We start from the raw sequence: 22,701 nt of genomic DNA, 5'->3' as shown, positions 1-22,701 counted from the left end.
ATGACTACGGAATCTGACACGGATATGACTACGGAATCGGACACGGAACAAACTAAGGACGACGAGGAAACGGATACGGAACAAACTAAGGACGACGAGGAAATGGACACGGACACAAACGAGGAAATAGAGAAAGAGAAAACAAAAGCCAAGCCAAAAAAGGTATAAATATATATATTTAAATCTTGAACTTCGATTGGTGGATTTGACCGTACTTGAAAACATCTTCGGTGGACCTAGTAAAATCAAGAACAAAAATTTTATTAAGAAAATTAATTTTGCGAAAAAGTTTAAATACCAGGCCACTTAATCGTGCCATCCAGTCTATAAAAATGCTTTAAGTAGGTAAAGTCTGGGGCAATGAAGTATAAGCCCGAAGGGCTAGAAGTCAATCTCCTTGGTAGGATTTGAAGCCAACAAATCCTACCAAAGTTGCGCAGCCTTGAGCAACTCGCCTGGTTGTTACACAAATGACAGATTGAAACTAAAATTACCGCTAAATTTCGAAAAAAATATCAATTGTAAAGAAAGGAATTGCTAGATTCAATCTGTTGTCAAAAAAAGTGAGGAAATATTTACTAAAAGAGTTCTCATTTTTTGTCTGAATACATGTACCACCTTTTTGGTTGTATCCCATGGTGGAAAATAATTTTAGTTTCAATCTATCATTTGTGTAAAAACCAGGCGAACCGCTCAAGGCCGCGCAACTTTGGTAGGATTTTTTGGCTTCTCACCCTTTGGTCTTATATTTCATTGGTCCTGATGATTCCTGACATGTTCCTGGACCTCTGTGCTTCTTAGTTTTTAAGCATTCTGAGCCTCATTAAAAGTGTTTCTTAAAAAAAAAAAAAGGGGAAAAACAATTCTGTCCCGGTTTTGGCGGTTTATGATCTAATTCTACCTGACTCTGTTAGAAAAATGTTTTCTCTTTTAATTTTCAGAAAAGCAGAGCAGTTAAACGACCAAGGAAAAATGTCAAAACAAGTAGAAAGAAAGTCAAGACGGGAGAAGTAGAGACAAAGGTATTAACTTAAAATTTGTAACAATTCCAGGAATAACGTCACTGACACAGATTACCTAAAATAAGTCAAAATCTCATTTACTTAGAAGCTTAGTTTCAAGGAAAAGGCCATAAGGAAACTTTGTTAAACTTGCTATTTAAATATTTTTATCCTCTTTAGGCCGAAAAATCAAAGCGCAAGAGTAAATTGCAGAAGGCCCGAGAAGCTGAAGCCACTTGTGTTAGCACGAATGAGACCCAAAAGGTGAGATAAAAGTAACATAAAGGAGCTAAAGAACTACTTTTTCAAACTTTATTAGGGATCTGATTTCCCCTGCCATTTTCACAAAATTTATAAATAATTGCTCATTCTCAGCATATAAAAGGAAAAAACGGAGAAAGCCATAAGTTGATAAATTTTTAAAATTGCTCTACCAAAAAATATTGTATCGTACAATTTTTTCCTACAGCCCTTGGAAGATCTGACCCAGGATGGAAAGAAAAGAACAGTCAATGAGTTCATATTTGATAGATTCAAATTGAAAACGACAAATGCAAGCAAAAACTTACCGAGCACTGCTGGTGTTTCGATTGTGCCTAGGCGAAAGACCACTTCCACCATGAATTGATCAACTCGAGTATTATGCACGACAAAAATTTGACCATCTTGACGTCAACCCCAAGAGCATCAAATACAAAAGCCAGTGTTAATAACTCGTCAACGTCCTTTGATGCTGTACAGGTACTTCCACAAAGTGAAATTGGGGTGGCTGACCGGAATACTGACATTAAACATTTACATGATGATGTCACTCAAATGAAAGAGGACATCAAACAAATGAGGATGGACATGGCCCAGATGGCAACTGATGTCGCTAAGTGGCAGGCAGCAACAACCACCATTGCCAATACATTGAACGATATTTTGAAAACTGTAACTGACCAATCCACCACCCAACAACAACAACAAATCCGAGTACAACCGCAACCCAACGATCAACAACAGCAACTCTAATCCATCCCACTTGACCATTCAGCAGCCACATTGATTGAACAAGATCTAAGTGCCAATGAAGAGGCTGTTGAAATGCCATTAGATCTGCAGGAGCTATGGGGAGAAAAATCTACAGTTAAAAATTTGTCCTTGACCGACATCGAGAGAATTGCTAAAGAGGGAGTCAATTTTATGTTGGACAAGGTATTTTCAAGCCATCAGCTTTTAAAATGCAGTATTGTAGGGCAGAGAGAAGAAGTTTGAGGCTCGGGATATGGAGAGGGTTTATAAATTTTTGAGCGAAAGATTCAGTCTGGACTATGAAGTGTAATATTATTTCCAAAAATTACCACAAAGTTGCGAAGACACCGTGCAAAACTTAATGAACAATTTAAGAATTTACAGAAGCAAACTAATAACAACTAGGTACTTCCATCAGATCAAAAATTCTGAGAGACAACCTAAAATCAAAAACTGTTCATTTGACCATAGCATAACCTGAGATCAGATTGTGAATGTTTTCTGCACACCACGCTGAAGCTCTAAAGGGATGTGTGAAAACAAACAATCTGACGAATATGCAATATCGAAATCGTAAGGACAGCATTCGTCTAAAAGGATTGGGAATGACAACAAAGTTGCGCGATCGTCTTTATGAATAGGGCGCCGTATCAGTTTTTATTTTTCCGGCGCACAACAAGATTCTTGTTGTAGAATTTTCCGCGGGAGGACTATTTTCCTCAGATGTATAATTTTCAAGCGCCTTTAGAGGTTTACCGTGCGCGTAAGAAAATTATGAACATCTGTTATCAGGTTACCATAGCAGAGATCTTGTTTCTGAATTCACCTTATTCAATCTCACTAAATCAAATTTGATGGAAGTAGCCAGTAATACTAGAGTTGTTTTTATTTACACTATTTAAAATATTCCTGTAGATTAATGTTCAAAAATCTTAAGCATACTAGCATTTTGTGAGCAGAAACATTGTTAAGTTTTGGTCTTTTTTGCAAGTTAATGTCTTACAAAATCTGTATACTTAGTGATTTCTTTTACTTTTCAAAGGGTTTAGCCAAATTATGGATTTTGTTTTTTTACAAGGACCGACTTGTCCTGCACAAAATTTCAAAATTTTATCCGCTAGACATTTATAGATATGTTGTTCTTTTTGCCTTAATGCTGTGGCATTTTACAAAACGTGCTAATTTGCTGGAAAAATTATATTTCTTATTTTATGATTTCATAGCATAGTATTAGATATCATATTTTTCTAAGACGCTCGACTTATATTACAACATTCCAAAATTTGTTCAATAGGGAGAGGAGGACGACACGAATTTCGGGGGGGGGGGGGGCAAAAGTTTTTAAAGTTGAAAATTTCTAAGATTGGTGAATAATTTCCAAAGCATTCTACTTTAATCAGATTAAATTTCGTGAATAAGCCTGAAAACGGTAAAAATTCGCAAAATTTAATCTCGCAAAAGTTAATCCAATTACAGTAATTAAAAACAGCGAAATCAATGACATTTCTGATGCCTTCATGCCTTTTGTGAAAACACATTTTCATTGGAATTTCCCCCCACCACTGGAAAATAATAATATTTCCGAGGTCAAAACATCCAAAAATGTACGTTCATCGACAGAGTTAAGAGAAATTTTCTAGAATTGCCCAATTTATATTTTTTTCATAGAATATGTACTAGTTATCGCACAACTTTGAGTGCAATACGAGAAATATTTTATGAGTTCCGTGATTTTTCCGTAATATTTTTCTGAGTCTTTAGGATTTTCTTGAATGGCCCAATTTATATTTTGTTCATAGAATAGAATTTAGAAAATAGAAAAATTTAATAAAATAGGAATTTGCTTTTTTTGACACAGAAAAAATTTCATGTGACAAAACTTAAGTGTTTACATTTCATATTAGGCTTTTATGGTTGAGATGAGTTGGTCGGGAAAAATACTCACTTATAGGCTCTGTATAAAAAAATGGTGACCAATTTTTTTTGAGGTAGGCAGCTGTCCACATAGGTGACAATCAATAATATGTTCTGTTCACATCACCCGACTCAACTTCAAAACATAAATCCGGAGTCAGCCCAGTCGCAATAGTGTCGGAATATTTTTTTGATAGCTAAAACCTTTTCTACATCACCATTCGCTTCAAGTTTTTGTTTACTTCACCCACATTGAGTCCTGTTCGAGATTTTTTCCGTCCACCCTCATTTAAATTAATAATTTGAAATTCACTGATGTGACAGAGCCGGAGACGTGATAAAACTTGTTTCCAAGGCCAGAAATGTTTTTTTAAAGTACGCCTCCTGACGGGGGTATATAACAAAAATTTTCTGGAATGGCCATGTCAAATCAGAAAAAAAAATTAGAAAAAATTTATTTTTTGCATTGAGGATGAGCAGTCAAAAAATATATATATTTATTTCCCTTATCATTTAACGAGAACAGGACAACAATTCTCGCTTTATCTCTTTCACATAATTTTGCACGCAAGAAAATAGGCTGTGAAACATTTCTTTTGCGTACGTACATTTTCTTTCGACCCCTACCCTCCCCCTATACTTGAGCATACACTTTTGACAAGACACCCCCTACCTCCTTAGTGTGTATGTACTATGTGGACAGCCCTTAGTGACAGTCAGGTGACTGCAAGCCAACATTTTGTCCAGGGGATTCTGTAGATAAATTAGGGTACATATTGAAAAAATCAAGGTTAAATCCTCTTCCACAAATTGTTAACAAAGTATTTTTAAAAGAACCCATTCATTCGAGGAAAGTTTTTACAAACTTATCCATTTTTCTGTAATTCAATGAGTCTTGAAAAAGTTTGAAATTACAAGCAGTTCTCTAGTTGGAACAGTCAATAAACCATTTGAATGAATAGTGCATCTTTTAAGTCTTACTTACCACTAGCAGTTGTACTAATTTGTAAGATGTAAGGTAGAAGTGAAATACAGCCATCTTGTTCTTCTTGCGTTTTCCCTGCAGGCCACGTTTTTGAAAAGAAACGTGAGATCGTTTTGCAGAGATTTGTTCCACGCGCCAAATGTGTAAAATACGGAACGATTCAATCAAATTAATTTCAGCACCATTTAAGTATTTCATTAATTCCTCGTCACAAACTAAAACAAAATGAATACTAAATACAGATGTAATACTGAAATTATAGCAAATAAAGTATAAATAATATATAAAGGGGACAAAGAAACAATAATCAATGAATCACTAAACGTTCTGCAATTTAACTCGTTACAAGACTGTTTATATTCTTTCGTCTGCCGTGAAGCAAATAGGATCGTTCGAGGAACGCTCTGGAACGTTCTCGAACGCTCCAGAACGTTCCAAAACGTTTTGTAACGTTCCATTAGACTTCATGGAAAGATTTTTATTGTTTTGAGCAAAAGAAAAAACAGAACGATCGGGAACGATAATGAACGTTCGAGGAACGTTCTGGAACGTTCCAGGAACGTTCCATTTCATTTGTATTTAAAATCGCTTATGATGACACATATATGGGGATAAACTCATTGTGTTACCGAATGACTTGTTTAGCCAGTTAACGAATTACATCAAATTCATTCGGCCAACCATCATAAAAGACGATAATCTACCTCAAGACAAACGTCCCATTTTTACAAGCACAAGACCAAAGAAAAAATCCAAAAGCGACAGATCAAATGATGAAACATACAAAGACAACTATATGGTCTCTTCCAACGTTTCTAAAGCCTGCACGAGCACATTTGTTAAAAGTGGAATGAAAGGAAAGTAAGCAATAACACATTTTTTACATTTTCTCTCTGATAAGATATACTTCGATTTCATTATTATTGATACAGTATAAGCAAAGATGATGTTTTACGTTGCAAAAACTATACTGGGATACCTAGATCTCAGTAAAAAAATCGAATTTTTCTTTTTTTCATTTTATCTTATCTGTATTGCTCTTTTCAACCTTGGATGTAATTTTATAGTTATTTGAATTTTTATATGCTATTGGTGCTATTTTTTTTTGTTTGTTCAGGAGTAGCAAATGTTCGCCAACAAGAATTCGCCACGCCGTGGCAACAAATCTTACTGGTTTCAGCGATGAAAAACTTGAGACAGTGGCAAGTGTTATGATGAAAAACCGCACATCAACTACGCAAAAGCACTATGTGCAGTACTTTTCCCAGAGAGAGGCTGTCAGACTTTCGATGAAGATTTACGAGCAGACGAGGGGGGGGATAAAAGTCAAAGATGTTCCCCAACCAAGCCCAGTCACAAGAGAAGAAAGTATAAATTGGCTAAAAAAGCGGATAGAAGAGATTTCAGCAAGTTATGCCGACTTCAAAGACGAAAAGTTGATGAAATCACTTTTGGAAGAGCCAGGTAAAAACTAAAGATTATTTTCTCCTTCATGAAGAATTTGCTTACTATCGGAATACAACCTCGATATTCAATCAAATGACGTTTTTATGTATTTTGTTTGTGTCAATAGCCTTTGATCTTTTGAAATTGTGTAAACTATCTTTTATTCAAGCTGATGATATTGAGTTTGTCGAACCTCTTGAGGAAACACAAGACAGAGGACATAAGTCACAAACAGGTAAATATATAGCATGTGTAAATGCTGAAATCACATTCTTCACATATTTCTAATTTTATACAATCAATTTTGATATCATACGAGGAAACAATGTATTATAAAATTTTTTTTCAGATTCTTCTAATAAATCAAATACTTCAAAGAGCAACAAAGAGACACTTGAAATATTACTTTGTCCAATCTTTTTTCACATAGAGCTAGTAAGCCCCTTTTTTAATTTTACAGATTCTTCTAATGCAGCAAATGGTTCGAATTCAGAGAAAATGTTGGTTGGTAAGTAAAAATTACATTTTAACAGTTGAGGTCAAATTAACTTTAAGGATCTTTTCTTGGAGTAGCGATTAGTGAGTCAATTTAGGATTGTATTTGTTGTTGTTGAGGATAGAATATATTATGATTTTTCTCACTTACTTTATCCAGATTCTTCTAATAAAGCAAACACTGTAAAGTGCAACAAAGACACACATGCTGACACATGAGATATTTTTGTGTCCAATCTTTTTTCACATAGTTACATAGCAACTTTTTTTAATTTTTACAGATTCTTCTAATGCAGCAAATGGTTCGAATTCAGGGGAAATATTGGTTGGTAAGTAAAAATTACATTTTAACAGTTGAGTTCAAATTAACTCTAAGGATCCTTTCTTGGAGTAGCGATTAGTGAGTAAATTTAGGATTGTATCTGTTGTTGTTGAAGAAAGAATATATTATGATTTTTCGCACCTACTTTTTTCAGATTCTTCTAATAAAGTAAACACTGTAAAGTGCAACAAAGAGACACTTGAGATATTATTTTGTGCAACATTGTTTCATATACTTAGTAAGCCACATTTTTTACTTTCACAGATTCTCCTAATGCAACAAATGGTTCAAATTCAGAGGAAATGTTGGTTGGTAAGTAAAATATACATTTTAATGGTTGAGGTCAAATGAACTCTAAGGAACCGTTCTTGGAAAAGAGATTAGTGAGTAATTTTAGGATCTGTTGAAATTTTGTTTCTGCAAATCCTATTTGTCAAAACCTTCTACTTATATTTTATCAAGAGACTTTCCTTACTTTTTTAGATTTTTCTAATGGAACAAATGGCGAACAAAGCTTTTCAAATTCTAGAGATACGTTAGCTGGTAAGTAAGAAAGAACTACAGTCAAATCCACTCTAAAAAGCCTTTTTGGAGTAGAGATAAGTTAGTTAGTTTATGATTGTATCTGTTACAATTAATCCTATTTGGGATGCTATTTTGCAAGACTTCTTTCTTATATTTTAAAGCCTGTTAACGATAGATACACTATTTTTTGTTGCCACCTGGAAACCACTGTCAACCACTGTAAATTTCATGGTTTCCACATGAAGGCCGAAAAGGGTACACTCTTATCTTGGACGAACTAGTAAGCCACTTTCTTTACTTTTTCAGATTCTTTCAATGTAACAAAGGAATATGTGAAGATTTCAGAACACACGTTGCCTGGTTAGTAAAAGTACCGGTTTTATTGTTGAGTTAAATTCGAATTTAACGACACGTCATCGGAGAAGCGATTAGCGAAATAATTAAGGATTTTAAATTTTAGCATTCTTGTTTCATAAGATACTATTTTGTCCAATTCTCTTTTATATATTTTAGTAGGAACTTTCTTTACCTTTTCAAGCTTTGAACAAATAGATGAATATCTTTTGCTTCAGCTCGAATCAACTGTAACGAACCTGTTAGTAGTGATTAAAAAGGAATATTAGCATTGTGTTTACATAGATTCTTTTTTCTGAGCTGTTGAAGTTATCAAATGTTAATGTTATTCCCTATTATTTTCAGACCTTCGTGTGGCTGTTGTTGACTGCGCCAGCACCACCCTACCAGCTGAAAAAACAATAAAACACGGTAAGAATAAGGCGCACGGGTCGAACGTTGAACGCCTTAGGGGCAGTTAACAGAGGAAGTTATTCCCATTTTAGGTTTGAAAAAAATCCAAATCCTAAAGTAGCTATTACAGCCATTTCTTAAATTTTTGGCGCCTTCAGGTCTTATGATAAATGGATATTATAGCTAAGGTTCCTAACTTAGACTTACAACCTAACAATTTTCAACAAAATATATCCTTTTCTCCTACTGTGAACGCCAATTTTCTAGAGAAACCTTTATAGAGGAGCGTTAGAAAGAACTTGTATGTACCGAAAGTTGAACCTGTGCAACGATATTTGATTTTACAGATTTGCCCACTGAAAACGTTCCCGAATTCATTCAAGATGATTCCATAGGTAAGATGACCTTAAAACTGAATGGTGAAAATATCTCAAAAATTAGGTACCTATTTGGTAGATTTTAAACTTTGTTTAGGTATAGAGAAAAATCGCACTTTATTACTCTATACTGATTTTTTGTTTTTTAAGATACAAATGCCCCAACGGAAGAATTTTACGACACCCTTGATGGTAAGCGTTAAGTTTAAAAATACATTAATAAAAGTATTTGACTTTCAAAACCTGTAATTTGAAAATGTTTTGTGTCATTCAACGATTCAAAGTTTCGTTGTTTCTTGAAAATGTGTATTTTCATAATTATGCTCCAAAGCGTCTTTTAATGAATTCCTTATTCTTTTTTATTTTCAAATATAGAAAGTCCCATGAATATCACTCATTTCAAAGAAGTTGCTCAAAGTTGAAGAAAGTGACATTGCAGGATTTTAATGATTTGTGGGGACTTCTCAAGAAGAAACTGGCAAAAGTTATTGTAAAGCGGTCAAAATGTGTACGTGATGAAATCTTTCACAAAACACAACAGCATTTCCGTGGATCAAAGCAGCTAACAATCCACGATTTGGGATATTGGAGATCATGTATGTTGTTTCAAAAGTCAATTGAGAAATATTAATCAATCTGTCTTTGCATCTTTTTACTTTTTAATCAACTAATTTTCTAATTTCAACAAATTTTTGTTAACAAAAAATGCGTTGTTACTAAAAGTGGTAACACAGGGTAACACATGGTAACAGGGGGTAACACTAGGGTAACAGGGGGTAACACATGGGTAACAGGGGTAACACTAGGGTAACAGGGTAACAGTTTGAAAATGGTGGCTCTGAGGGGTCGGAAATTTGAAATTGACTTAACCAATGTTGTTGGTGAATACAATGATAGAATGAATGATGCTGGTCAATGCAATGATGGAATCGATGTTGCTGGTGAATGCAATGATGGTGTTACTGGTGAATGCAATGATGGAATCAATGGTGCTGGTGAATGCAATGGTGGAATCAATGGTGCAGGTGACTGAAATGATGGAACCGATGTTACTGGTGAATGCAATGATGGTGTTACTGGTGAATGCAATGATGGAATCAATGGTGCTGGTGAATGTAATGCTGGAATCAATGGTGCTGGTGAATTCAATGTTGGAATCAATGGTGCAGGTGACTGAAATGATGGAATCGATGTTGCTGGTGAATGCAATGATGGAATCAATAGTGCTGGTATCTGTAGGTGGAATCAATTGTGCTGGTGAATGCAATGGTGGAATCAATGGTGCAGAGGGCTTAAATAATGGAATCGATGTTGCTGGTGAATGCAATGATGATGTTACTGCTGAATGCAATGGTGCAATCAATGTTGCCAGTGAATGCAATGATTGAATCGATGTTGCTGGTGAATGCAATGATGCAATCAATAGTGCTGGTGAATACAATGGTAGAATTAATGGTCCTGGTGAATGCAATTTACATTCCCCCTAAATGCAAACGAAGTAATCAAAAATATGTCTCAATAGTTTAAAACTTTCAGAACAAGGAAAATGATAATTCTATAATTTAGGCTATTTTAGTAAGAAATTGTTCATCATTTCAGTCACCAGCACCATTGATTCCAGCATTACATTCACCAGTAACACCATCATTGCATTCACCAGCAACATCGATTCCATCATTTCAGTCACCTGCACCATTGATTCCAACATTGAATTCACCAGCACCATTGATTCCAGCATTACATTCACCAGCACCATTGATTCCATCATTGCATTCACCAGCAACATCGATTCCATCATTGCATTGACCAGCATCATTCATTCTATCATTGTATTCACCAACAACATTGGTTAAGTCAATTTTCAAATTTCCGACCCCTCAGAGCCACCATTTTCAAACTGTTACCCTGTTACCCTAGTGTTACCCCTGTTACCCATGTGTTACCCATGTGTTACCCATGTGTTACCCCCTGTTACCCTAGTGTTACCCCCTGTTACCATGTGTTACCCTGTGTTACCACTTTTAGTAACAACGCAAAAAATGGTATCCAGATTTCCTAGAGATATTCTATGGTTTATCATTGAAAAATAATAGTCAAAAGAAGAAACAGTGAGTGCATTTAAAGTAAATTTTATTATTTTTAGATGAATTACCAGAAGGGGTAGTAAATCACTTAATGTCCAGCATTGAGGACACCTTTGAAGTCAATTTTAAATATCGATTCGACGTGTTGGAGCCTGTGTGCTTCAAATTCTTTATGATAGCACACTTTGGAATAAGCAGCCGCCAGGCACAGTGGTTCACTGAACACTATGGTAAGTGTTTCTTTCATTTACTCGATCTAAAAGTAGATTGTTTGACATCTTTTTTAAAGATTTCTTCCAAAATATGGCAAAAAATATTCATCATTTCATTGCCGGAAAATACATCCTAATGAATGGCTTATCAGGTTTCATAAAGCTCAAAAAAACACTTCTATAAATTCTATTTGTTTACAATATTTAGATTCCATGTACGATGATGAAAAGCTAGATGAAATTGGTAAAATATATTTTGTTTTCAATTTTTTCTGAAGTTTTGAGCTTTCTCTATCTGTTCTCGTGAAACTAAGACTTCTTGTTTGACATGAATACTTAGAACAAAATATCCTATTTTTCATAAATATCTTTGATTATTTAGATCATGAGCACCCAGATCCCTGGGATGAAGATATAAACAAATATAGTTGAGCGAGTATATTGAATTTAGGAATTATCTTTCCTCTTAACAAAAATGATATAATATGTCAAACAACAACACACATGACTAGGAAGTTTGCGAAAAAGTTGAAAAGAAAAACACATGACACGTGTAAATGAGTGCACACAATATTTTTTTCCACCAGTTTCAATTGAACAATATTTTATTTTATAGGAAAACGATTAGCCGAGGTCATGAAAGAGAAGGACGAAATGGATTCCTCCAATGACTGGCATCAACCAAAAAAGTGTAAGCGTTCACTTACACTTCAACTGCTGTACCTGTGTCGAAAAATGATAAGGAGGGGAAGTTTTTCGAGCAAGGAATGGAGTATTATCAAGCAGAACGCAAACCCCACGATCGAAATCAAACTTTCGAATCAAGAAGTGCATCAAATCGTGCGGTATATGTTTACACGATATACTAAGGAGGAAAATACGGATCCTGAGCATGAAACATTTGAAGAAATGTTGAATGAGGCAAGATTTATTTATTTTTTTTTTTTTTTTTTTTTTTATTTATTCTTTGTTTAACGTTGGTCAAAATAAAAATAGTACAAAGACTAATTAACACCAACATGACGATCAAATATTTACTAAATAGTAAATAATCTTGTACAAGTTAAAATTTTAAAAATCATTAAAAGATTGAACACAGTTTGCAAGAACAATAAATTTTTGTTTTCAAAATTTTGGTTTTGAAGCACTCAACTGAGTCTGATGTTTTGATCTCATTGGGCAATCTATTCCAAGCCTGTCCTGCCCGATAGTTGAAGGAATTCAAGCAAACTGCATTTTTTGGTAGCGGAAGTTTGATTTGAGCGCCTCTTCTGGATGGTGGGGGATGTTGGGAATCCTCATCCTCAACATCACTCCCTGATTTACGCTGGATAATTTCAAACTGATCCCAGCCTAGTTTATTTCCGATTTTATTTACGCTCTTATAAACTTCCACTAACATAAGTTGGAGATTTTGAGTGTGAATAGACGCACAATCTGCTTTGACCAGTAGCTCGTCATAATCAAGATGGACAAGATTTTCTTTTGCCCTAAGGGCCCTGCAATGAGCTTCGGTCAAAAGATTGTGAGCCATCTTACTACAAAACATCCATATTAAAGGGCAATATTTAAAATAAGATAAAATAAAACTATCAAATATAAAGTCCGCTTGTTCTTGGCTCAGGTACGATCTAAACCTGAGTGTAGTTTTTGTTTTCTGTGAGGCCTTGTTACATAGATCCTGAAAATTTCCTAAATCAAGAGCTATATTTGCATTCTTTGTACCTGGAAATAACATCTGAAACTTCTCCGGATTTGCTACGAGGGAATTATCTTCAAACCAGGATAGAATAATATGCATATCTATATTCAAAGCTTCAATGACTTCCTCCAAGCAGGAAGCAAATTTGTGGAGAGTATTATCATCGGCAAAGTTACAGAGGTCATCTTCATTTACAAAGTAAAACAAATCATTTATAAAAACATTAAACAGAATTGGACCCAAAATGGATCCCTGAGGCACTCCAAATAGCAAAGGTAGCCAGTTACTGTAAGATGATCCCACCCTGACCCTGTGTTTCCTTTTTGAAAGATAGCTATGTATGAAGGCGATACTTCTACAATCCAATCCATATGCATGAAGTTTGGCGATCAGAAGATCATGGGGTAAGCAATCAAAGGCCTTTGACAGATCCATCAGTATAGCTCCTATTTTACCCGAAGTAGAGAGAGTTGTCTGCCATTTTCGCAACATGTTTAGTAAAGCACTTTGTGTGCTATACTCTTTGCATAAACCGCATAGTCTTGTGGAGAAAAAAGACTCAAAAAATATATTAAGCTGATTTGAGATAAGTTTTTCAAAGATTTTAGCTGAGGAGGGGAGCAAACTGACCGGTCTGTAATTGTCCTTGTCGTGCTTACTATTCTTTTTATGGACTGGGATTATATCAGCCTGCTTCAAGCTATCAGGAAAATTTTGAGATGTAAGGCTGTGGTTGAAACACGCAGTCAAATTAGGAGCACATACAAACTTGGCTAACTTTATAATTTTGGTAGGAATATCACCACTGACTGATTTAGAATCGTTCAGGTTTTTTATTACCTTGAGTGTTTGGGAATTTGTTACAGGTGAAAGCTCAAATTTATCAACACCTTGCCAGTTTTCAAGAATTTTCAAAATACTCGGATGGTCAGAGAATTTTTCTATGGCCGTATTGATATCATCTGAGATTTCACCATTAACAGAATTCCATCGAGGAACGTCTAATCGATCAGTAACAGTGTGATAGTGGTCATTGAAAGTTTCAGCAATATCTCTATTTCTAGATATTATGCTTCCATTTTCAATGAGCTGAATTCTCTCATCAGCATTAATGACCTTGTTCGAAAAGAATGGCTTGAAAGTGTCCCAAAATCCTTTGGGAGATTGTTTTGGGTCATTTTTGCTGAAGAAAGATTTCTTTTCTTTCCTATTCATATTAATTATTATTCATATTAAAAGAGAATTTGTCCGACATATACAAAAGATAAGAAATAATATGGTGTAGAAGTCTTTTGCAACAAATGAATTTTAAATTTCTGTATAGTTTTTTTGTATTGTGAAAGTTTCTTGCACCATTTTATTTTTGACTTTTTGTAGAGCTGTTCGAGCAAACTTTCTTGGTTAAAAAAACTTTTGAATTTTAGATTTTTGCTTGGTCCGTTGATTCTTTTATTACTTGATTGATTGACCTCATTTTTTAACGTTTTATGACTAGTTTTTAGTTAGTAATTTGACTGAACAACCTAACAAAGGTGTCTGCTTTGTTCATTACATTTTGAAAAAAGAGGGTTATTATGAATAAAAGTAGTTTGCTTTCTGTTGCATTTTTTTTTAATTGAATAAAAACAAAATATGACGCTTATGAACTTATTACAGTTATATAACTTTACTTAAGGTTCACCCGGTCTTACGTTTAGAGTTAGTAGCACGATAAGACTCGTCGGAGACGGTTACAAGACCTTTTAAAACATCTCAATTGATTATTTTGAACCTTAAGGTTACCGGAAATTCTTTGTCTTTTTTAACTTTATTTTGATTTAGGAAGGCAGTATCTTTGTTACTTATAAAAGATATGTATTTTTACTTAGAAATACGTATTTCATAAAAGACATATGAATCGCAAAGATATCATAAAGATTTCCCACATGTATCGACTTCTTTTTCAATAAACTTATCTGGAAAAAATGTAGTGCGACAACTCCCATACTTAAATAGACGAGGAAATAGATGTTAATTTCTTTGTTTGGTCTGTCGACTTCACATCAAACTTTTTTTCTTTTTCCTCAAGGTTATTCCCATTTTAGGTTTGAAAAAAATCCAAATCCTAAAGTAGCTTTTACAGCGATTTCTCAAATTTTTGGCGCCTTCAGGTCTTATGATATAACCCTTTCCTTTCTATTTCCCCCTCCTTATCTAACCCAGAAGGTTCAACACACATTGAAAATACTCAAATTTGTTTTCTGAGCATTTGTTCTGTTGCTGGGGTGAAAAGTGAACAGTATATATTACATATCTCACCTACTACCTAGGTGTTAGCCTGGCTGCACCGTTGTGAAACGTACTTTTCTTTGTCGTTTTATCAAGGTTGGAGAATCAAACTAACTTTCGGTTAGGACTGAATAGGGGTCCCGATCTAGTTAGAAACAAATTCACTCATGGACTGAACCCTCAGTCTCTTCCCTGAACTATAGGAGTACATACCGAGTATGAGTATTTTGACAGGGAGAAACGTTATCCGAAAGCAAAAAACTACAATTTATTAATACAGTTCAAAAAAGATTTCATCTTTTTTCTTCAACATCGCTGAAACTTTCCATTCAATCCATTTGACATTCTAACAATGGCTTTTCATCCTCGCACCGCATGTGACTTGACCAATGATACCGGAAAATGAATGTTTGAAACTTGCATTAGTTTAATAAAATTAAATTCTTTTTTTTTGATAAAACTTTACTATGTTCAAGTAAGCCGAGGTCGAGAATAAAAAAAGCTATCATCTTTATTCACACACGCTACTCTTTCCAAACTTTTTGCCAAACCGCAAGGAAATTTGTTTCCAACTTCCTTCATCCGTCGAAAACTTCATTTAGTCTTACCTAAATCACAATAATCGATACTTTAGGATAAAAAAATTGGGTAAGACTAAAATAGGTATTGCTTCGACACAGTCTGGAATTGGCGCGACCACGTCTTACTTATGGTACGGTCGGCAATTTAAGGGGGCCCTTTTAAAACAATTACGGAAAATGAAGTCCAAACACGAATCGCGGTAATTGCTACTTTAGGTTTGTCATCATTGACACATCATTTAGGCCATCTGGTTCCTTCCGATCACCGTCATCATCTTTAACACCATTTGTTTATCATATATGGGGAATATAGTCGCAATCAGATGAAAACTGTATCGGTTATACAATTCAAAAGAATTGCCGACAAATCCTAAAAAATCGTGACAATGACCATTATTTCACTCGGACAAAATGATTGATATTTCCTTCTCTTGCACGTTTGACGAAACATGACAAAAGCTGGTGTAATGGCATTCCATGTGGTAGACAGGCCAAAAAATCTCTTCACAGTTGAGATATAACACAGTTTTTAGGGTGATAGTCATCGAATTAATGACCATTTAAGGTTTAGGGGATTTAAAACTTTTTTGGGACAAGAAAAATCTGATTCAACGAGCAGATTCTACGAGAAAAACTGATGAAAGAGAGTTAATTTCATAAATTTTCATTGAAACGTCCCCTAGAACAAAAAATGTTAATTTCAAAATTTCGAGGGATCGAAGACGCATCGGACGTACAACATACTTGGATTCCCGTCAAATGATGGTTGAAACCTAATCCTAATAGAATTCGGGGATCGGGACAATTTCAAGATCAATCGGGACCAAAATTTTGCCGAATTATGAAATTTCGAGACTTCCGGTTAATTTCTTCCGGTCGAACCCTAGGGTTCAAGCCCCCTCAGTAATGACCATTCAAAATCGAAGTCAAGCCCATTTTAGGATTGAAAAATTTCAGTCTGGAATTGGCGCGACCACGTCTTCCTAATGGTACGATTGGCAATTTAAGAGGGCCCTTTTAAAACAATTACGGAAAATGACTAAGTCCAAACACGAATCGCACTAATCGCTACTTTAGGATTTGGATTTTCTTCAAACCTAAAGTGGGAATAACTTCGAGGAAAAAGAAAAAAAGTTTAATGTGAAGCCGACAGACCAAACGAAGAAATTAACATTTATAGTCTAAGCTCATTTGTAACCTTAGCTATAATAACCATTTTAGGATTCCTCGAAGTAAATATTTTTGAAACCTAAATAAACCAGCTGCGCTGGAAGGTCAGCCTAAATTGCTTAATATGATTAGAAAGATATGTTGTTAAAAATTGATATGATTTACTAAGACGAGAGTAAAAAAATCATCAAATTTACGTTTGTACACAATATGGATTAACGAAAATATGCCATGTTACAATCTATATGACAGAATAATTATTTGTCTCTTAATTAGGATAGATATTTAGATATACAGATGAACAGCAACAAAAGACTACATCAACAACAGATTCAAGAAAATAAAAATCCTTGCAAGGAAGTTTAGTTAAATGCAAGTACTTATCAAAAATCACAAAAAATTTATACACTTATTATTTTTTACTAAGCTTAGACTTATAATTATATTCAAGCTCAAGCTGGACAAAAAATCAAAAAAGTTTCAAAAACAAAGATGCTGTAAATCAGTAAAAGTTAAAATGGTGTCATTCTTATTCATCTTAACATCAGAAAAATAGTTTAGCTTAAAACTACATGTTTTTCAAAATTCAAAATAAGGTTTACTCTGACATCTGAAATTTATTCAAATTTAAAGTTTTATGATTAGCATACCCGGTGTCGTCCCAGAAAGACTGTAATTATTGTACTGTATTTTCCCTAATCTGAGCCTAAATATATATGCTTAAACGTGCAATATTTATCTATTAAAAAATATTTAATCCATTTATATACATTTATTATTTATCATTATTAGTCCAGAATGTATAAATGTCCGCCATCAAATCACAGTGGAAAAATGCAAGTCTAGAAAAACATAATTTTTGTCAATAATTTGATGAAGAATACTCAGCAGCTTTCTGAAATTTACACAGGAGCTGCACTTTAAATATATACTTGATTAATTTCCATTTACGCTTGATCCTAATTATCTCCAAGTCAAAAAGAACAAATGCAAGTGTCTGCTTTCAAATCGCAGTGAAAACTTAAGTCTAGAAAAAATCATTTTTGCGACAATATAATTTGATGAAGAACTTCGGTCTTTCTTGATTCACATAGGAGCGGTACTTTAATATACTTGATCAATTTCCATTTACGCTTTATAATAATTATCTCCAAGTCGGTCCAAAAAATTAAACGTAACTACCAGTGAAAAACGCAAGTCTAGAAAAAAATCATATTTGCGTCAATATAATTTGATGAAGAACTTCGGTCTTTCTCGATTCACATAGGAGCGGTACTTTAATATACTTGATCAATTTCCATTTACGCTTTATAATAATTGTCTCCAAGTCGGTCCAAAAAAACAAACGTAACTGCCAGTGAAAAACGCAAGTCTAGAAAAAATCATTTTTGCGTCAATATAATTTGATAAAGAACTTCGTTCCTTCTCAAATTCACATAGGAGCTGTACTTTAATATACTTGATCAATTTCCATTTACGCTTTATAATAATTATCTCCAAGTCGGTCCAAAAAAACAAACGTAACTGCCAGTGAAAAACGCAAGTCTAGAAAAAATCATTTTTGCGTCAATATAATTTGATAAAGAACTTCGTTCCTTCTCAAATTTACATAGGAGCTGTACTTTAATATACTTGAACAATTTCCATTTACGCTTTATCAATATTATCTCCAATTGTCCAGAAGAACAAGCATATAAAATGTCTATAAATGTATCAAATAAAAAAAACACTCAAGTTCGAGAAAACATTATTTTTGTGAATAATCAGATAATTAAGCTGTGAACTGTAATATATATACACTCCATCAAATTCCAGCAATTGTTGGTGGTTATTCTATATTCAAGTCCAAAATGAAAAAATATGTTTTCATGCTACAAAATATTAATGAGGTCTAGCAGGTAAAAGAATAACTCACAATTCAGGAAAAAACTTGAGCAAATAAGTTAAAATCTTCATACTTTAAAGAAAAGAACATCCTAATAATCTAACTCCAGTGTTGTATCTTCCTTAGTTATAAGTTTAAAAGCCACTTCAACAAAATATAATGATTGTATATAAAATAAAAGCTGGCAAGAGATAAACAACCTGACAACGAACGAACGAAAAAGCACCGCTTTGGCAGCCATATTGAATTGTTTTTAACACATATCGGGAAACCAAACTTAGCCCGATTGGATGAATTGAAAGCGTATCCCAACCGGAACACTGCCCTAAAAAAGCTTGAGAGTTAAATACACAGATCGGGAGACCAAACTTAACCCGATCGGATAAAAACTTTAGAAATCGGAATAAAAAAACCAAACTCTTAAGTTGCGGCTGGAAAAAAGGGATTTGAAGGGTCATCGCGGCTGACCAAATATTATTTTAGGTTTGTCTTTTGCTTGGTGGTTATTACTTCGACAGTTAGGTTTGCAAATTTCGAAGTAATGTTTGCAAAAGTTCTCGAAGTAATCTCCATCGTATCGAAGCCATAACCATTATCGAATTTATAACCATTAGCAAATGCGATTACTTCGAGAAAATGGCCATTACTGCGTCCCAGAGTTGGGACGTAGTAATAACAATTTTACCGAAGTAATAACCACCATACTCGAAGTAATAACCATTTTGTCTCGAAGCCATGACCATTAAAAGTTTGGACGCTGAAGTCCCTAACCCTCAACCTAAGCTAACCCTAAACCTAACCCTAAACCTAACATAAGCTAACCCTAAACCTAAGCTAAGCTAACCCTAAACCCCAAACCCCAAACCCAAACCCAAACCCTAAACCCTAAACCCCAACCCTAAACCCTAAATCCCTTTAATATTGGTTACGATTGCAAAAGATGGCTTTACCGTTCCATATTAAAAAAAATCATTTTCCGCTTCAACATCTTACATTCGCCCAATGCAACATGAATTAACTGACTTGGATAACATTAGTAAGACTGTTAACATACGATCACAGGAATGTGTAAAATGTAAAAAAAACATTAGATTAAATGAATTGCGAATTCATTCTTTGAGCTGTGGGTTACCCAAAAAATCGAAGAAAGGTTGCGATGAACAAAACTCTTTTGACTCTAGTAACTCTGAAGATGAAATTCCAAAGCTACCACCAAAAAAGAGAGAGAGGAATGAAATACTCACCAATTATGATGCTGACCTCAACTTTGATACATCCGATCAGATGACAATGAACTTCCACCATTTGTTTCTTCACGGGCTGCCAGTGGGTCTCCAAGGACCTTGGAACTTCAATTAAGAACGAAAATTAGGTTTTACTTTGATGTTACATGCATATTATATCGCTTAGATGGACCTCTGATGGTTGTTTTAGGCGTTAGATGGACGTTATATGGATATTATAGATCTTCAATGGACGTTAGATAGATATTACAGATGTTTGTTGGAAATTATTTATTTTTACAGAACATATAGAAGAAGAAGTGGTTTTAGAAAAGCTAGACACAACAGGTAAAGACAGTGATATAAATAACCTAAGTATTAAGATCTAAAACTCAATCTGTTTCCAGAATGTATCTTTAGAAAATCAGTAGCTAATCTTTAAAGTATTCGACGTGTAAATATTTGTGTTTATTACTTCATCAAAAGCCATTTAAAATGACATTTTTTTTGGATATGTTCATATGACAAAATAAGAGCTGAAAGAAAATCATATAAATGCAAAATATGGCAAATGACCCGTTAGTGTAACCAATAAAGCGGTTCTTTTGATTTCAAATTCATTGAAATGAGTCTTTATTTGACGTTCATCGTTGTTTTCTTTCAGAAATGAAGATTTTAATGATCAACCCTATTTTTAGTTCTTGAACACATCACCTGGAATTCGGATTTTCTAAATAGTTCTTTAGAAAATCAGTAACGAATTCATTCAGTATCTATCTACGTATAAATATCTGTGTCTAATACTTTATTTAGTAAAACGAAACCAATAAAGGGGCAATGCAAGGGGGAAAAAAACTTCTACAAACCTAATACGATCACGGCAAAGCTCAACGCCATGACGAAAATGTTGAAGTTTTGTGTGGCAAAAAAGATTTTTTATGGGCTGGTGTATGATGAGATTACCCAGTTCAAATAGGTTATCGCTTCGTTGACCGGAGGTTGGTATAATATATTAGTTAGCATTACCTAAACAAAAAATATCTTTTTTCATTGCGTTTAAGAAATTTCAAAAACATTTAAGCCAAAGGTGAAATGATGAATAAATAAAGAACGGCATAAAATATCATTAAAATTTATCTTGGCCTCTAGATTAGATTTGCAATTTTATTTCATGAGACAATCCTTACCATTTTAGGCCTGAGCGGACTGATTGCGAAGCACCAACAACAACTGAAGCAATACAAGTTGGATAACCTTTTGACATCAAATCATTTCGTCCATTACGGCAACACGACCTTCGTTCAATGCGTCATAAGCGAACTCTTAAATAAGAACACAAAGTACAACCTGACGAAAGCATATGCAGCTCGAGACGTTCTGCTCGTCTTGACATGTTTCACCAATGGTGTCCGGTAAGGGATTTTGAATTTTGGTACGGATTTTAATAAAAGATTTCCACGACTTTCTTGTTTGACAATTTGAATTTGAAAATTTGAAACGTAGTAGGTAAAAGTGATATTCTAGTTCGGATCAGATAGATTATCATGGAACTTATCCTTCTTTTCTAGGTCCTCTAACCTGATGGAAATGTCACTTTACGATTTTTACGAAGCCAAGTGGGATGAAGACTTTAATGCATTCCTGTTACGAAATGAATATTACAAAACGTCGCTCTTGTACGGGGCAAAGATAATCGTCCTCTCCGAAAACCTTCATCATTTATTCCAAAGTTTCATTAAGAACTGTCGTCCCTTCTTCATTGACAAATGTGTGGAGAATAAAAAAAGAAAACTATCAAAAGTAAGTCTTTTTTTTTTTACATCTTGATGGAGTAGTTTCAGAATGCCATTACACAAGCCTTGTCGAAGTCCTTTGAGGACTCGGAAGTATTGAAGTTTAGCAATTTGGACAAAAGCATCTCCCCCACGCGAATTCGGATTGCAGTAGCGACCGAATTCGCAAACAATAAAGGTAAACTACCAAGTATTTGAACTATACTTATTCATCAAGAAATGAAGCCAATTTGACTGCAACTAAAACAGTCAGCATTTTTAATATTATAATTTTCTTTGCGTAACATTATATTTACCCGAATGATGGTTTGTATATCAACTTTTTCAAGATCGCGCTTAGTAATTGACAATGCAACTTCTTTTACATTAGATGTTGATTTTGATGTGTTCGCCACACATTTTATGAAACATAAACCGTCAACCTCAAGGAAGTTCTATGTACAACGGTACATGCAGCGAGAGGCAATTTTGATAAGTTTGAAATGTTATCATGTGAGTAAACGTTTGGTTTTTATACCGTTTTAAATATTCTGTTGAATCTTTTGAGAGTATAGTATCCTTTCTTGAGCCATCAAAACCTTGCTATGAAATTACCAATGATGAAAACAATCGCATTTCGGAGAGGCTTTACGGTGACCCACAACTGCCACGGCAAAAGGAAAATGTCCACGGCAAAAAAGAAAACTTATACGGCAAAAAAAAAAAGATACCATTAAAAATTATAAAAATTTCTTTGCTCTAACTTTTACATTCAGAAACCTATATATGCAAAAAAAAAAGTTCCTCGTCAAAACGAAAATGTCTGTACGGCAAAAGGGAAAAAAATCTCGCGGCAAAAATATTACCGCCAAAAATTGTCGTCGCACCGTAGCAATACATGGTTGCACATTGTAAATAGTTTCATTTTTATCTATGATTAACAACCATCGTGTGCGATGTGGCCATGTATGAGCCTCA

General features: G+C 34.4%; 1 protein-coding gene across 1 annotated transcript; it reads left to right on the top strand.

Annotated features, from left to right (window-relative positions):
- LOC136811551 (uncharacterized) lies at nt 1-1,629 on the top strand. Its single transcript, XM_067068173.1, has 4 exons — nt 1-162; nt 942-1,022; nt 1,182-1,265; nt 1,471-1,629. Exons 1-4 carry the CDS (start codon nt 1-3, stop codon nt 1,627-1,629), a joined length of 486 nt encoding a protein of 161 aa, XP_066924274.1.
- Nucleotides 1,630-22,701: the final 21,072 nt, after the last annotated feature.

The sequence above is a fragment of the Clytia hemisphaerica genome, unplaced genomic scaffold (assembly GCF_902728285.1).
Source record: "Clytia hemisphaerica strain Z4C2 unplaced genomic scaffold, Clytia hemisphaerica genome assembly, whole genome shotgun sequence".
Taxonomy (NCBI): Eukaryota; Metazoa; Cnidaria; class Hydrozoa; order Leptothecata; family Clytiidae; genus Clytia; species Clytia hemisphaerica.
Note: the sequence above shows the minus strand (reverse complement) of the source record. Positions and strands in the feature narration are given on the sequence as shown.

Excerpts from the sequence above, each read along its gene's own strand:
- LOC136811551 (XM_067068173.1), top strand. The coding sequence starts at position 1 with ATGACTACGGAATCTGACACGGATATGACTACGGAATCGGACACGGAA. Across the intron at positions 1,023-1,181 it reads CGGGAGAAGTAGAGACAAAG|GCCGAAAAATCAAAGCGCAA; the intron begins GTATTAACTTAA and ends TATCCTCTTTAG. Across the intron at positions 1,266-1,470 it reads GCACGAATGAGACCCAAAAG|CCCTTGGAAGATCTGACCCA; the intron begins GTGAGATAAAAG and ends TTTTTCCTACAG.